At 42.7% G+C, this 14,651-nt stretch overlaps 1 protein-coding gene across 1 annotated transcript; it reads right to left on the reverse strand.

Moving 5' to 3' along the window:
* Positions 1 to 13,964: 13,964 nt before the first annotated feature.
* LOC137350457 (histone H2AX-like) lies at positions 13,965 to 14,354 on the reverse strand. The gene has a single exon (XM_068015101.1). It carries the CDS (start codon positions 14,352 to 14,354, stop codon positions 13,965 to 13,967), a length of 390 nt encoding a protein of 129 aa, XP_067871202.1.
* Positions 14,355 to 14,651: the final 297 nt, after the last annotated feature.

Here is a 14,651-nt window from a genome sequence, read left to right on the forward strand (position 1 = left end):
TTAAAAACACAAATGTAAAACCCCTATTCAAAAAGCAGGTAATGATAGGCCTGCTAGCCTAATGTCTGTCATTGGAAAATGCTGAAATCCATGATTAAGTAAGTGGTAGCAGAACATTCAGAAAATTAAAGTACAATCATGCAGAGTCAACATGGATTTATGAAAGGGAAACCATGTTTGACAAAATTATTAGAGTTCTTTGAGGATGTAACAAGCAGGGTATATGAAGGGGAACCAGTAGATGTAGTGTATTTGGATTTTAAAGTGTTCGATAAAGTGCCATGTAAAAGGTTACAACACAAGATAAGAGCTCATGGTGTTCAGGTGTAATATATTAGCACGGATAGAGGATTGGCTAACTAACAAGAAACAGAGAATTGGGTTAAATGGGTCATTTTTCAGGTTGGCAAACTAATTAGTGGGGTGCCACAGGGATTGGTGTTGGGGCGTCAACTACTTCCAATCTATATTAATAACTCGGATGAAGGGATCGAGTGTATTGTAATCAAATTTGCTGGGGATACAAAGATAGGTGGGAAAGCAAGTTGTGAGGAGGACACAATGAGTTTGCAAAGGGATAAAGACAGGTTAAGTATGTGGACAAAAATTTGGCAATGAAGTATAATGTGGGAAAATGTGAGGTTATCCACTTTGGTATGACGTATAGGAAAGCAGAATATTATTTAATTAGAGAGAGAATGCAGAATGCTGTGGTACAGAGGGATCTGGGTGTCCTCATATATGAATCACAAAATGTTAGCATGAAAACACAGCAAGTAATTAGGAAGGCAAATGGAATGTTGGTGTTTATTGCAAGGGGGATGGGGTATAAATGTGCAGGTTGTTGGTTCGACCACACCTTGAGTGTTGCATGCAGTTTTGGTCTCCTTATTTAAGGAGAGATATATTTGCATTGGAGGTAGTTCAGGCAAGTACCACTAGGTTGATTTCTGGGATAAAGGTGTTGTGTTATGTGGAAAGGTTGACCTGGTTGTGGTGCACTCATTGGAGTTTAGAAGAATGAGAGTCAATCTTATTGAAATATATAAGATTCTGAGGGGGCTTGACAGGGTATTTACTGAGATGATGTTTCCCCTCATGAGGGAATCAAGAACTATGGGGGAACAGTTTCAAAATAAGGAGTCTCCAATTTTAGATGGAGTTGAGGAGGAATTTCTTCTCACAAAGGGCTGCTATTCTTTGGAATTATCTACCCAAGAGGATGGTGGAGGTTGGTCATTGAATATATTCAAGGTTGAGTTAGACTGACTTTTGATCTACAAGGGAATAATTGGTTATAGGGGCAGGCAGGATAGTGGAGTTGAGGCCATGATTGGATCTGCCATGATCGTATTGAATGGTGGAACAGGCTCGAGTGGCAGAATAGCCTAATCCTGCTCTTAGTTATTATGTTCTTCTGCTATAATGCCAGATGGAAATAAAAATCTGACAGAGACTGCAATCTGAAGACAACAGAAGGCAGATCTCTCTCTCACACACACACATGCAGAGTCCCAGAGACCCATGGGAGTAGCTCAACCCTCAAGACAGAAGACCAGCGAAACAAGTTTGAAAGTGTGCACTGGTCCCCAACAAGAACTGCAAGCCATAACATCAATCAAAGACTTTACATCAAACCCAAAGCCAGCAACGGAACTCCAGCTGTTGCTTCAAATCTTTTCTCCTTTTCCGTTTCTATTTGTGTGTCTGTTTATCACATGTGCACGCTAGCGTGGTTGTGCTGCGTATCTTTATTCATTTTAAATGAATTAGATTTTTAAGGTTAATAAACTTACACTGTTCTTTTTTAAATCTGAGAAAACATGCCTGGTTGATTTCTTTGCCATTAGAATTAGAGAGTAGTGAAGCTAAAACATGGTGTTTTAAAAAGTTAAACCCTGTTACAGGTAAGGAAGAGGCTGAGAGGGGGAGCCTTTCTCACCTGGTCGTAACAATGTCTTTTCTAGCTTCTACCTCAATTGATCTTGAGTTACAGAGATATTTTTCTTTCTCTCTGTAGGCAAAAACTTGAAGGAACCTGAAGGAAGGTGGTGATTCCCCAGCACAAGAAAAAGTGCAGTCCACTCCTTCCAACACAGAGTAGATACATTATCACACCCAGAGCACAGAGACACAGACAGGCCATGAGTTCCACAGGCACAGAGAGCAGAAGTAGTCAGAATCGCACTGATCCCAAGTTCCAGAGACACATTTTCAATCCAGCAGACAATCAAACAATGCAGGAGAGGCAGATGTTGTTTCCAATTCACCCCAACTCAGTACTGCTGAAAGGTAGGTCTATAAGGGCGGCACAGGGGCGCATTGGTTAACACCGCAGCCTCACAGCTCCAGAGACCCAGGTTCGATTCCGGGTACTGCCTGTGTGGAGTTTGTAAGTTCTCCCTGTGTTTGCGTGGGTTTTCTCCCACAAGCCAAAAGACTTGCAGGTTGATAGGTAAATTGGCCATTACAAATTGTCACTAGTATAGGTAGGTGGTAGGGAAATATAGGGATATAGAAATATAGGTGGGGATGTTTGGCAGGAATATGGGATTAGTGTAGGATTAGTATAAATGGGTGGTTGATGTTCGGCACAGACTCGGTGGGCCGAAGGGCCTGTTTCAGTGCTGTATCTCGAATCTAATCTATCAATCTCAGTTCAAAATCACACCCACCATCAGATTGAAAGGCACCGGATTAATCCCACAAAAGTGCAGCCTAAGCTACAAATTAAGTATCAGGTAGAGCAGCTGATGGAAAGGTACAGAATGAATCCTTAGAATGTAGCCCAGACTGCATACTCAGTGACAGATTACAATGTAGTACAAACATCTCATACAGTATCAAAAATAAAGTTATAGTATTATGTCAATTAGTGCACACTGCACTACTCATTTCATACCAGTCCAATAATCTCTGTAAGAGCTGTAACGAAAGATCGAGTATCAATTCAATGATTCTAATTGTACTGAGCACACCATTTGTGAGTTTGAAATATATGCCATCATTCACAAATGTGTTCAGAGTTACAGACTAAATATTAGTCCAAAACAGATAGCAATGAGGAAAAACCTCTTTACTCAGAGCGTTGTTAAACATTTGGAATTCTGTACCCCAGAGGGCTGTGGAAGCTCAGTCATTGAGTATGTTTAAAGCAGAGAGTGACAGATTTCTAAATACAAATGACATAAGGGGATATGAGGATAGTGTGTGAAAAAGGCATTGAAGTGGATGATCAGCCATGATCATATTGAATGGCAGAGCATGCTCAATCGGCTGAATGTCATGATCCTATGTTCCTAAAACTCTCACACCACAACTCAATAAAACACACAGTTAAAATGTGATCCATATTTTGAAATACAAATGAGGCAAGCAAATCGTGACACATTATGGCATTAAACAAATAGTTCTCAATACCATCACTGAGATACATATTAAGTGCAGGTACAGAGGAATCCTGTACCAGAATTTCATAGATACACAATGTATCACATTTGCAGACAATGCCAGTAGCTGAGAGATACAAAATTAATCCCACTGTAACTGACTGTCTGAGAAACAGACACATAAAAAATGAATTGTAACACACATTCAGTACCAGAGACTGCCAAATGCAGAATGAGCCCTGGATGTGCACATGCAGAGTGTACCAGAAATTGACTGATACTGAATGAGCCCCAGACTCATATGCAGTACCAGAGACTAACAGCTGAAGAATAAATCCAACATTCACTTCCAGTACCAGAAAATAATATATGCATAACAGATATCACTCATGTACATTCGCAGAGATTGACAAACAACAGAATGAATCCCACAATCTCATTCAGTGCCAGATACTAACAGGTACAGAATTAATCCCACCCATACACACTGTACTAGGCACAGAAAGACATAGGAAGCATTGCACTATCACATAGAAGAGCAAACATTGACAGATATTGTAGGAGTCACATGCTCATAGTCAGTACCAGATACTGTTGAAAAGAGAATTAATCCCACACTTGCATTCATTGCAAGAGACTGACAGTTACATAAAGGTTTTCCCACACTCACATAGAGTAACAGAGACTGACATGCAGAACTTGATCCACACCCATATATAGTACCAAAACCTGAAAGATATTGAGTCAATACCACAATCAGATACAGTGTCAAAGACTGACATCCATATTATAGAGTTCACTTCCATAGAATACCAGTTATTTACATGTGCAGAATGCATCTTGTTTCACATTCAGTCTGGATACTGACAGATACACAATGAATCACTACAATCATACTCAATACCAAGTTCAGACAAACACCATATATATCCCCCAATTATTCACAGTATCATAGACTGACAGACACAGAGTGAATCACAAAATCAATTAATTTCAGAGACCAGCAGATAGAGAATTAATCTCACTGTCACGGAAAGAACCAGAGAGTGACAGATATACAATGAGACCGAAGCTCACATAAAGTGACACACATAATTAAAACCACGCACATACATAGTACCTTAGATTGACACATCGAGAATGAATCAAACACATTCTGACAATAAGATTGATGCATACACAATGAAGCTCACACTCACATTTAGTTCCAGACATTGACAGATACAGAATGATATCCACATTCAGCCACAGTAGCAGATAGATACAGAAGCTGCCTCACATTCCCATACAACACTCATGAATGACATACAGAATGAATCAAACAATCACATTTAGTTCCATAGACTGTGTTCCATAGACACTCAAATAATCTCACACTCAGACACAGTACCACAGATATAATTAGAATTAAAGGGCAGCAAATGCATGGAAATGCCACCAACTGCAAGTTCCCCCCAAGTCACATACTATCCTGACTTGGAACTATATTGCGGTTCCTTCACTGTCACTGGGTCAAAATCCTGGAACTCCCCTCCGAACAGCACTGTGAGTGTACCTACCTCACATGGACTGTAGTGGTTCAAGACAGCAGCTCACCACCACCTTCTCAAGGGCAGTTAGAGATGGGCAATAAATGCTGGCCTAGCCAGCGACGCCCACATCCCATGAATGAATTTAAAAAAGGTGCACACTGCTGCCACTGTGCATCAGTGGTGGAGGGAGTGAATGTTTGTGGATAGGGTGCCAATCAAGTGGGCTGTTTTGTCCTGGATGGTATCGAGCTTCTTGAGTGTTGTTGGAGCTACACCTATCCAGCAAGTGGACAGTATTCCATCATACTCCTGACTTGTGCCTTGTCGATGGTGGACAGGCTTTGTGGAGTCAGGAGGTGAGTTAATTGCCGCAGGATTCCTAGCCTCTGACCTGCTCTTGTAGCCACAGTATTTTTTTGGCTACTCCAGTTCAATTTCTGGTCAATGGTAGCCCCTGGGATGTGATAGTGGGGGATTCGGCGATGGTAATGCCATTGAATGTCAAGGGGAGATGGTTAAATTCTCTCTTGTTGGAGATGGTCATTGCCTGGCACTTGTGTGGCATGAATGTTACTTGCCACTTATCAGCCCAAACCTGGATATTGTCCAGGTCTTGCTGCATTTCTACACAGACTGCTTCAGTGTCTGAGCAGTCATGAATGCAGCTGAACATTGTGCAATTATCAGCGAAAATCCCCACTTCTGACCTTCTGATTGAAGGAAGGTCATTGATGAAGCAGCTGAAGATGGTTGGGCCTTGGACACGACCCTGAGGAACTCCTGCAGTGATGTCCTGTAGCTCAGATGATTGACCTTCAACAACCACAACCATCTTCCTTTGTGCTAGGTATGACTCCAACCAGCTAGAGATTTCCCCCTGATTCCCTGGAAGGACAATAGCAGCAGAACACTGCAACCAGCAACCTCCCCTCCAAGCCACACAACACCGTGACTTGGATCTATTTTGCCGTCCCTTCCCTAGGGCATATCAAAATCCCGGAACTCCCTCCCTAATAGCACTGTGTGTGTACCTATAACATGTGGACTGCAGTGGTTCAAGTAGGCAGCTCACCAAAACCAGGGCAATTAGGGATGGGCAATAAATGATGGTCTTGCCAGCGATGCTTACATCCCTTGAAAAAAATAACAAAAATGAAATGGAGTTAAAATCTCTATGAAAGAAATCTTTATAAAATTCTGCAATCAGTCCATGTGACCAGGGGATCCCCACCCCCTTCATTCCAGTTCCCGCTAATTTTACTTGCATTGATTCCACTTCATTGTCACACACGATTCTCTCATCCTCCTTTCAACCCTCTTCAATAAAACCACTCACTTTCAATAATTTGCAAATGGATTCATTTGCACATAACTCCTAATAAATAGGAGATACTGGAACGGCTGGCTGTACTTCATGTTGATAAGTCATTAGGACTGGATGGGATGCAACCAAGACTGCTGAGGGCTGTAAGGGTGGAAATTGCTAGAATCTTCTGATTTTTATTTTTTGGATTGACAGCTGCCAGCCATTTGTTTGTCCCAGGACACAATAACGGACTAAAATGAATCTGCACCGAACAAATATTAACGTCCCACATCTGCAGGTTTCTTCCAAAACATCGGGAATTTCAGCCTCAATCCTCGGACCTTTTATGCTCTCTTCCACCGATAATTTGTCCCCTGATTAAAATTGATCCTGGGAAGTCTGTCCTCTGAGCGGCCTGGCACTCCGAGTTCCTCAGCAGACATCCGGTTGCTGTTGGTGGACCAAAAGAGCCCGAAACCCCGAGAAGAAACGTCTCCCAGGGCCCTCCGAGTGTGTCTCCATTAGACCATGCAGCCACTACCTGTATAATGGATAGCAATGGTGAGGAGTATGAGTTATTTCAGTGCCTGCGTTCTGTGGAAATTGAGGATTAAAGATTAAAAATAATTAAAATCACTGAATAGATCTTCTGTGAGCAGCACTCAAACCAAACTGGGATAAGTCCAGTGGATTTCAATGTTGAAATCTTTAACCACTGAACCATGGCAGCTGAAATCACACCCCTTTTATACAGACCGAGAATCATCCTACACTGATCCACTTCTGTTCATTTTTGTGTTCTGGGACAAAAAAGTTCTTTGTAGCTGTCAATCAAAAAATGGTTGGAAGGAACTTAATTTATTCAAACACCAGCAGCCGCCAGTTGTCAATGAACTCAATCCCATCAGCAATAGAGAGGGAGAAAGAGAGAGAGAGACTGTTAGAGAACTTCCTGCATTCAGTCCTGACCCTGTCACACTCAGCAGTTTCTCACCCAGACCCCACTCTCATCAACACTGAACATTGTTACTGAGACCCTTCAAATACTGTTTATAAAATGAATAAAGGTTCAAAGTTTATGACAGCTGGACTGAATGGAACCAAGTTTAATAAACTTTTCACTCTGACTTGATAACCACATTAGACAGTCCTTCAATTGGTAGCAAATTTACAGCTGTAAGAATATTTTTACTGAGTTGAATAATTTCTGTGTGAGGAATGTTCCAGCATCATAAACCAGGGGAACGTGCTGATTGAGCTGTGTCTTCATCACTTCTGGGCAATCAGACAGTTCACCCTTCATTCTGTTCTGATTCACTTTCCCAACGTGGATCTCCAGATTCTCAAATCTGGGGACAAGGATTTCTTATTTGCTTCCTTTCAGTTTTTATCATTCTCAACTGACAATATAATCCAAAACTCGGACAAATCCTCCACCTTGCATCGTGTCCCAGACTCGGTGGAAAGCAGCACATAGTGACATGAACACACTGACAGATACAATCCGTCACACTCTGATTCAGTGAGATTAATGTCAAGAGTGGTTTCCAGATCAAATGCAATGATGAACAAATTTCTATCAAAGGAGGTGTGGTTGACTGAGGTACCTTTATAGTATTTGCAGTGAATTTCTGTACAAGAAGGGACAATGGTCAAACATCCATTCCGAAATCTTTCGCTCAGCAAAGACAGATAGAGTTCTGTTTTAAATAAAAACAGAAAGTGCTGGAAATATTCCGCAGGTCTGGAAGCATCTGTGCAGAGAGGAGCAGAGTTAACATTTCAGCAGTTCTGATAAAATGTCACAGACGTGAAATGTTAACTCTGCTTCTCTGTCCACAGATGCCACAGACCCGCTGAATATTTCCAGCACTTTCTGTTTTCGTTTCAGATTTCCAGCATCTGCAGTATTTTGCTTTTGTTACTGTCCTGTCTTATTGTGCTGCTCAATAAAGTAGTTGGAAAACCAAGTGAAAATCAGGCTTTGAGGGGATTTGAACCTGGGATTGACCTTTTCATTAAAGAGGTACTTCGACCAACTAAGTCACAAGGTCAAAATGCAGTGTTCAAGTGTTTTTTGAGCTATGCATTAGTGCAGATCTCTCTAGCTGTGCTGAACATTAATTTCTATCTCTGGGTTCTTTCTGAATCTGTGAGTTTGCAGTTCTTTGCGAGTGAGTGGGAGACATGGAGATATGTTTAGACGATTTCCTGGCAAATCATTTGCAACTCCATATTTTTCTGAAATTTGTACGAACACATTAATGACATACGTCACGCCGTGAAATTTCTCCACAAAACACTGAAAGGTGACATTGTTAATTGTGAGGGGGGTTTTTCACTTATTCAGACACACATCTGGAAGGAGTGATCAGAACGTGATTCACACACGACGTGATGACGTAATGGCGTGAATAAACACTTCCTTGAACTGGCCATATTTGGTATCCATTTTCTCTGCTCGACCCACCTGAATATTATAGAGAAAATGGCAACAAGGGGAAGATAAAGTCTGGAAATATAGGCAGAAAACAGCAGCAGGGACTGCAGTAAACAAGATCAGCCAGTTCCTGGTGACTTAGTTGCTCGGATAGTGGAGAATTTAGCTGGGTTGTGGACAGCCTGAGCCTCAGACTGTCTCCTGAGTTGAATAGGATACCGCACGGTCTTCGTGCTCATTGAGGAAATTTGGCTGTACTCATGGGATACAGCTGAAAGATGGCAACGTATGAGAGGGTTTGAGCAACATTCCGTTCCTGTATTGAAAGAATGGGCATGTTCTTAGAGTTAAGAATATTTTGGGACTGGAAGGTGAGGCGGTCAAGACTCAGAATAAGGCAATTCCTGAGCAAAAGAAAACAATTTTGCTTGTGGAAATTGGCCTGGAAGTGTATGGCATGCTGACAAAGCTTCCTGCTCTGAACAAAGCAAAATATGTGCCAGTCAAAACAATATCACCAGGTTGGAGGAACATTTCAATCCTAAGCCACGAGAGATAGCAGAATGCTACAAATTTGGAACCAGAAATCAGAAAAGTAGTGAAGCAGTTGGTGAGTATATTGTGGCACTGAAGAATTTTTATTACATTGCAACTTTGGCACATTCTTAGACCATGCATTATGAGACATATTTGTGTGTGGATTTGGTGAACAAAAGAATCCAATCGAAGTTACTAAACACACAAAATCTTACATTTGAGATTGTGTGTAAGATTGCTGTTTCCATGGAGATGGCATCAAAGAATGTTAGGGAATGTTGTCCTATGCAGGTAACTAGTACAGGCTTCTGTCCACTGTTAAAGTGCTTCAGCCAAGTCTAAAGTGGACAGACATAGCCAGAAGAGTGCCAATGATAGCAGTTTAGTGTTGTTATCACCATAAGGGCAACCACACAGCCCAATCATGTCAGTACAGAAATGCAAAATGTTTTAATTGTCAAGCAGAGGCCAAAGAAGGAAAGGGAACTAATTCCAGTGGTAATGGAAAACAGTGATGTTATAAGGGTGGAGTTCACAATCTTGAAGTGAATCCAGAGTGCCTAACCAAAGAGGAGCAAGGGCTGGACAGCATTTATGCCACTAGCAATCACTCAAATGATGGAGACTTTTGTACAATGTTGTTGGTAAATAAACAGTACATTGCTACGACCATGGATTGCTCCATCATGAGTAGAGAAATGTATGGGAGCAAAGTCAGTGATGTCCGTCAAACTGAGAGCACCAGTCAATTGAAAACCTACTCTGGTGAGGTGTGAGAAATGTGTGGGCAAATGGAGTGCAATATCCAACATAAGGGCAGGCCCCTCAAGTTACCCATTGTTTAAAAAATTAGGTCAGTGGAAGTAGGCATCACTGGCAAGGCCAGCATTTATTGCCCATTCCTAATTGCCCTTGACAACTGAATTGCTTGCTAGGTCATTTCAGAGGACAGGTGAGAGTAAACCACATTGTTGTGGGCCAGCATCACATACAGGCCAGACCAGGTAAGCACAGCAGATTGCCTTCTGTAAAGGGTATGAGTGAACCAGATGGGTTTTAATGAAAATCAATCATAGTTGCATGGCACCACTACTCAAATGTTATATTATTCATTAATGAATTGAATCTGAATTCCACCAGCTGCCATGGTGGGATTTAAACTCATATCCCCAGGGCATTAGTCTGAGTCATGAGATTATTAGTTCAGTGACATTATTGCTATGCCAGCCTCTCCCCTACAAGGTAGTGAGATATGTCAACAAACCAATAATAATGGGGAAAGACTGGCTTTGAAAGCTGAAGTTAGACTGGAAGCATGTTTTTTCAAGTTGAAACAACCAAGGAGCTTGATCAGGCATTGAATTGTTACAGGAACACTTTCGAGGACAGCTATGAAGGCATAATCAGTGTGAAAGCTCACATCTGAATCAGGCCTGATACCAAACCAGTATATTGCAAAGTTTGGCTGCTTCCTTATGCTTCCAAAACCCAGGTTGAAGAGGAGCAAAAGAATCTGGAGAGATATGGTGTGCTGGTGAAAACTGATCACTGTGATTGGGCAAACCCAATTGTCATTGTGCCCAAGTCAGACAAAACCATTAGTCTATGTGGGGATGACAATGTCACAATTAACCAGGCAGTGGATTATGAGAAGTATCCACTACTGATCTCGAGATTTGTATGCAGAGTTAGCAGGATCCAAGCTATTCACAAAGTTGGATTTATTCCATGCTTATGCACAGCTCAATGTGAATCAAGTGAATCTGCAGTATCTCACAATAAACACACACATGGGGTTATACTCCTACATAAAGCTGCCGTACGGTGTGAAGCCTTCTCCAAACTTCTTCCAAGTTACAATGGGTAAGATTTTACAAGGAGTGCTACATTGCTTGTGCAATCAGGATGATGTGTTGATCATGACTGTAACAAATGAAGAGAATTTTCAAGTGTTGGATGAAGTGTTAAAAAGGCTCAATGATCACAATGTGTCAGTTGAAAAAGAACAAGTGTGCCTTTGTACAATCTGAGGTGGTGTACCTTGGCCTGATAATCAATGAAAAGTACTACAGCCAGTGAAAGAGAAGATAGAGGCTATGGTCAAAGCCCCTAAGACAAAAAGATGTGTCTGAGCTTAGATCTTTTCTACGCATGGTCCAATACTACTTGCAATTTCTGCCTGAGCATGCAATGGTGTTAGCTCCACTACATGAGTTGTTGAAGAAAGATGTGAAATGGAAATGGTCTAAAGCACAACAAGATGCTTATGATGCATGTAAGAGAAGCTTGACCAGTGACACACTACACATTCATTACCACACAAATGGTGAACTGAAGCTAGCTTCAAAATATGGAGTTGGAGCAGTAATCAGTCATGTTGTGGATCATGGTCAGGAGAAGCCCAGAGCATTTGTGTCACGTACCCTGACCAAGAGTGACTGGAACTACACACAGATAGAAAAGGAAGTGTTTGGAATCATCTTTGGAAACAAAAAGTTTCACCAGATTTTGTTGGGTGGAAACTTTACGCTAGTAACAGATCATAAACCACTAATAACTATTCTGGGACCAAAGTCTACAATACTGACAATGGCAGTATCAAGGATGCTGCAGTGGGCTGTACTTCTCTCACTGTTTGACTGTAACATTGAATATCGTAGTTCAAAGGAGAATGCTATCGCTGACACACTGTCACATTTACTGCATGAAGATTTAGATGTAGACTGTGAAGGTGCAATCTTCATAATAGAAATTGTGGCCATGGCTGAGTCGACCAGTCGGCAGGTTCACTGTGAGCCGATAACACTGCCGGGTAAAGGCCGCTTTCCAACTCCAATCTTAACACAGGAGATTCCCCAAACAGCTGCAATAAGGTGTTTGTAAACTGCTGGAAGCGGATGTGTGTGGAAATGGTGATGTTACTGAGGAGGTTTCTTAGTATCGAATGGATTGTGTTTCGGTGGGAACATTACTGAGTGTTAATTGTAGCGGGACCATATTTAAAAGCTCCGGCTTTCTGGAAGGCTTTGACTACGAATGTCGAGTCTGGAAGGGTTTGTGTGGAGAGCTGGGTTTCGGTTCTACTGTTAATAAAGGGTTTGAAATTGGCAGCCCGGAGGAAGCTGGAGGTGGATCTGAAAGATGAGGGGCCGTTCTCTCTCTGTCTGTCACTCTGGGTGTCTCCTCCCTCTCGCTCTCTGTTTAATCCTCACTGTCTCCTCCACTCCCTGCTCTCACTCTGCCTTTCTCAGCCAGGTCCAGGGGGTCTGTCTACAAAGGATCCTGAAGGATTCTGTTACTCATGTACTGCAGTGATCTGAGTGAAGAATCATCATGTCTGGCAGAGGTAAAGGAGGCAAAGGACTGGGCAAAGGCGGAGCAAAGCGGCACTGCAAAGTGCTTCGTGATAATATCCAGGGCATCACCAAACCAGCAATCCGCCGCCTGGCTCGCCGTGGCGGGGTCAAGCGAATCTCGGGTTTGATCTGTGAGGAGACTCGCGGGGTGTTGAAGGTTTTCCTGGAGAATGTGATCAGGGATGCGGTCACCTACACTGAGCACGCCAAGCGCAAGACGGTCACTGCCATGGATGTGGTGTACGCTCTGAAACGGCAGGGCCGCACTCTCTACGGATTCGGCGGTTGAACAACTTGACCCTTTCCAGCAAACGCACAACAAAGGCTCTTCTGAGAGCCACCCACCACCTCACAGAGAAAGCAGTGACCTGGAAATGGGAGCTGGGATAGGCTGTTCAGAACAGTTCAATCAATCTGCTGTGTTCGGGATACAAAACTAGAATCCCCGAGTTTGATATTTCAGTTGTAGCAAGGATGTGCAGTGGTTTGATTTTGTAAACGTGCTGTGTAAACAGTGCCCGAGACTCTCCAGTTAGTTATTTCCCCAGTCGACACATGCCCTCAGTGAAAAGCCACATCACTCCTCCAGAATCACTCATTGTTTTCATAGAATTTCAAAATGATTTCGATGCAATGAGAGAATCCGGGAGTTTTGCAGCAGCCGTTGAATCGGTCACTGGAACCAGACCCACTTGTGATGTTATTTCTCCCGAGACGGTGAAACTGACAGGGTTTGTGAAACTGATCAGTTTCAGCTCAGTCATTCAGGGACCTGGAATTCCCGCAGTTTGAGCCCGAGCCCACTTCTGATTGGTCACCCTCTTCCCATTCGTATGTCTTAACCAATCGCAGAGCTTCGAATTGGAAAATGCAGCAAATCAGTGGCTTAAATTGTCGACCTGACAAAGTTTGAATTCGAAAAAGCCGCCAATTTCAGTATCGGAAAGAAGCGATTACTGGAAAATCTATCTAAAGCTGATCGTTATGTATGACCATTAAAAAATTTATATTCCGCTTTTATCAGCAAATTCCTGGCACCATTTTAAAGCTGTTCGTAAAATAGCGCCAGGAATTTGTGCTGATAAAAGCGGAATAAAAAACAAGATTTTGGATGGTTATGTCCATATTTTACGAACAGCTTTACTCTGTAATATTATTGGTTACTCATCTGTAACTGCCGGCAAAATGTAACGGGACAAATAACTCAAATTCGGTGTGGAAGTAATAAATTGGACAGGGTTTAGGGGGACAGTGAGAAGTCACTGAAATAGTTGCTTGAACATTGTAAATCTGATTCGGTCCTGTTACTGACATTCTGGAATCAGACAGTAACCAGCCCTTTCACAGAGACTGTGGGTGGCTCTGAAAAGAGCCTTTGGTTTATTCGATGATATTTTGGCCGCTTTACTTTTTCTGGGAGCTCTGAGCGCTGGTTTTCTTGGGCAACAGCACGGCCTGGATATTAGGCAGCACCCCGCCCTGAGCGATGGTCACCCCTCCCAGCAGCTTGTTGAGCTCCTCGTCGTTGCGGACGGCCAGCTGCAGGTGTCTGGGGATGATGCGGCTCTTCTTGTTGTCCCGGGCCGCGTTACCGGCCAGCTCGAGGATTTCAGCGGTCAGATACTCGAGCACAGCAGCCAAATAGACCGGGGCTCCGGCACCCACACGCTCAGCATAGTTACCCTTTCTCAGGAGCCTGTGAACACGGCCCACCGGGAACTGCAGTCCAGCCCGGGAGGAGCGAGACTTGGCCTTGGCCCGAGCTTTGCCGCCGGTCTTTCCTCTTCCAGACATTTTCACAAATTCTTTCACGAAGAATGGATATTTTCCACAGCATTTACTTTACTTATAGACTGAAAGCTCTCCTCATTGGTCGGTACTTAATTCACCTTATTTGCCTATATTCATCACCAATCAGGTCACTGACAACAGAAGAGGGCGGGATTTACCCACCACAACCTCAGAAACAGAATTTGTCAATTTCAAAAAGCCCGCCAATTTCATTTTCGGAAAGGAGCGGATTAAAATAAATTTCATCCTTCGTCAAAGATTTAAAATCCCTTCTCTTTATTTTGTTTTATTCAACTCCTT

The sequence above is a fragment of the Heterodontus francisci genome, chromosome 35 (genome assembly GCF_036365525.1).
Source record: "Heterodontus francisci isolate sHetFra1 chromosome 35, sHetFra1.hap1, whole genome shotgun sequence".
In the NCBI taxonomy this organism is placed as follows: Eukaryota; Metazoa; Chordata; class Chondrichthyes; order Heterodontiformes; family Heterodontidae; genus Heterodontus; species Heterodontus francisci.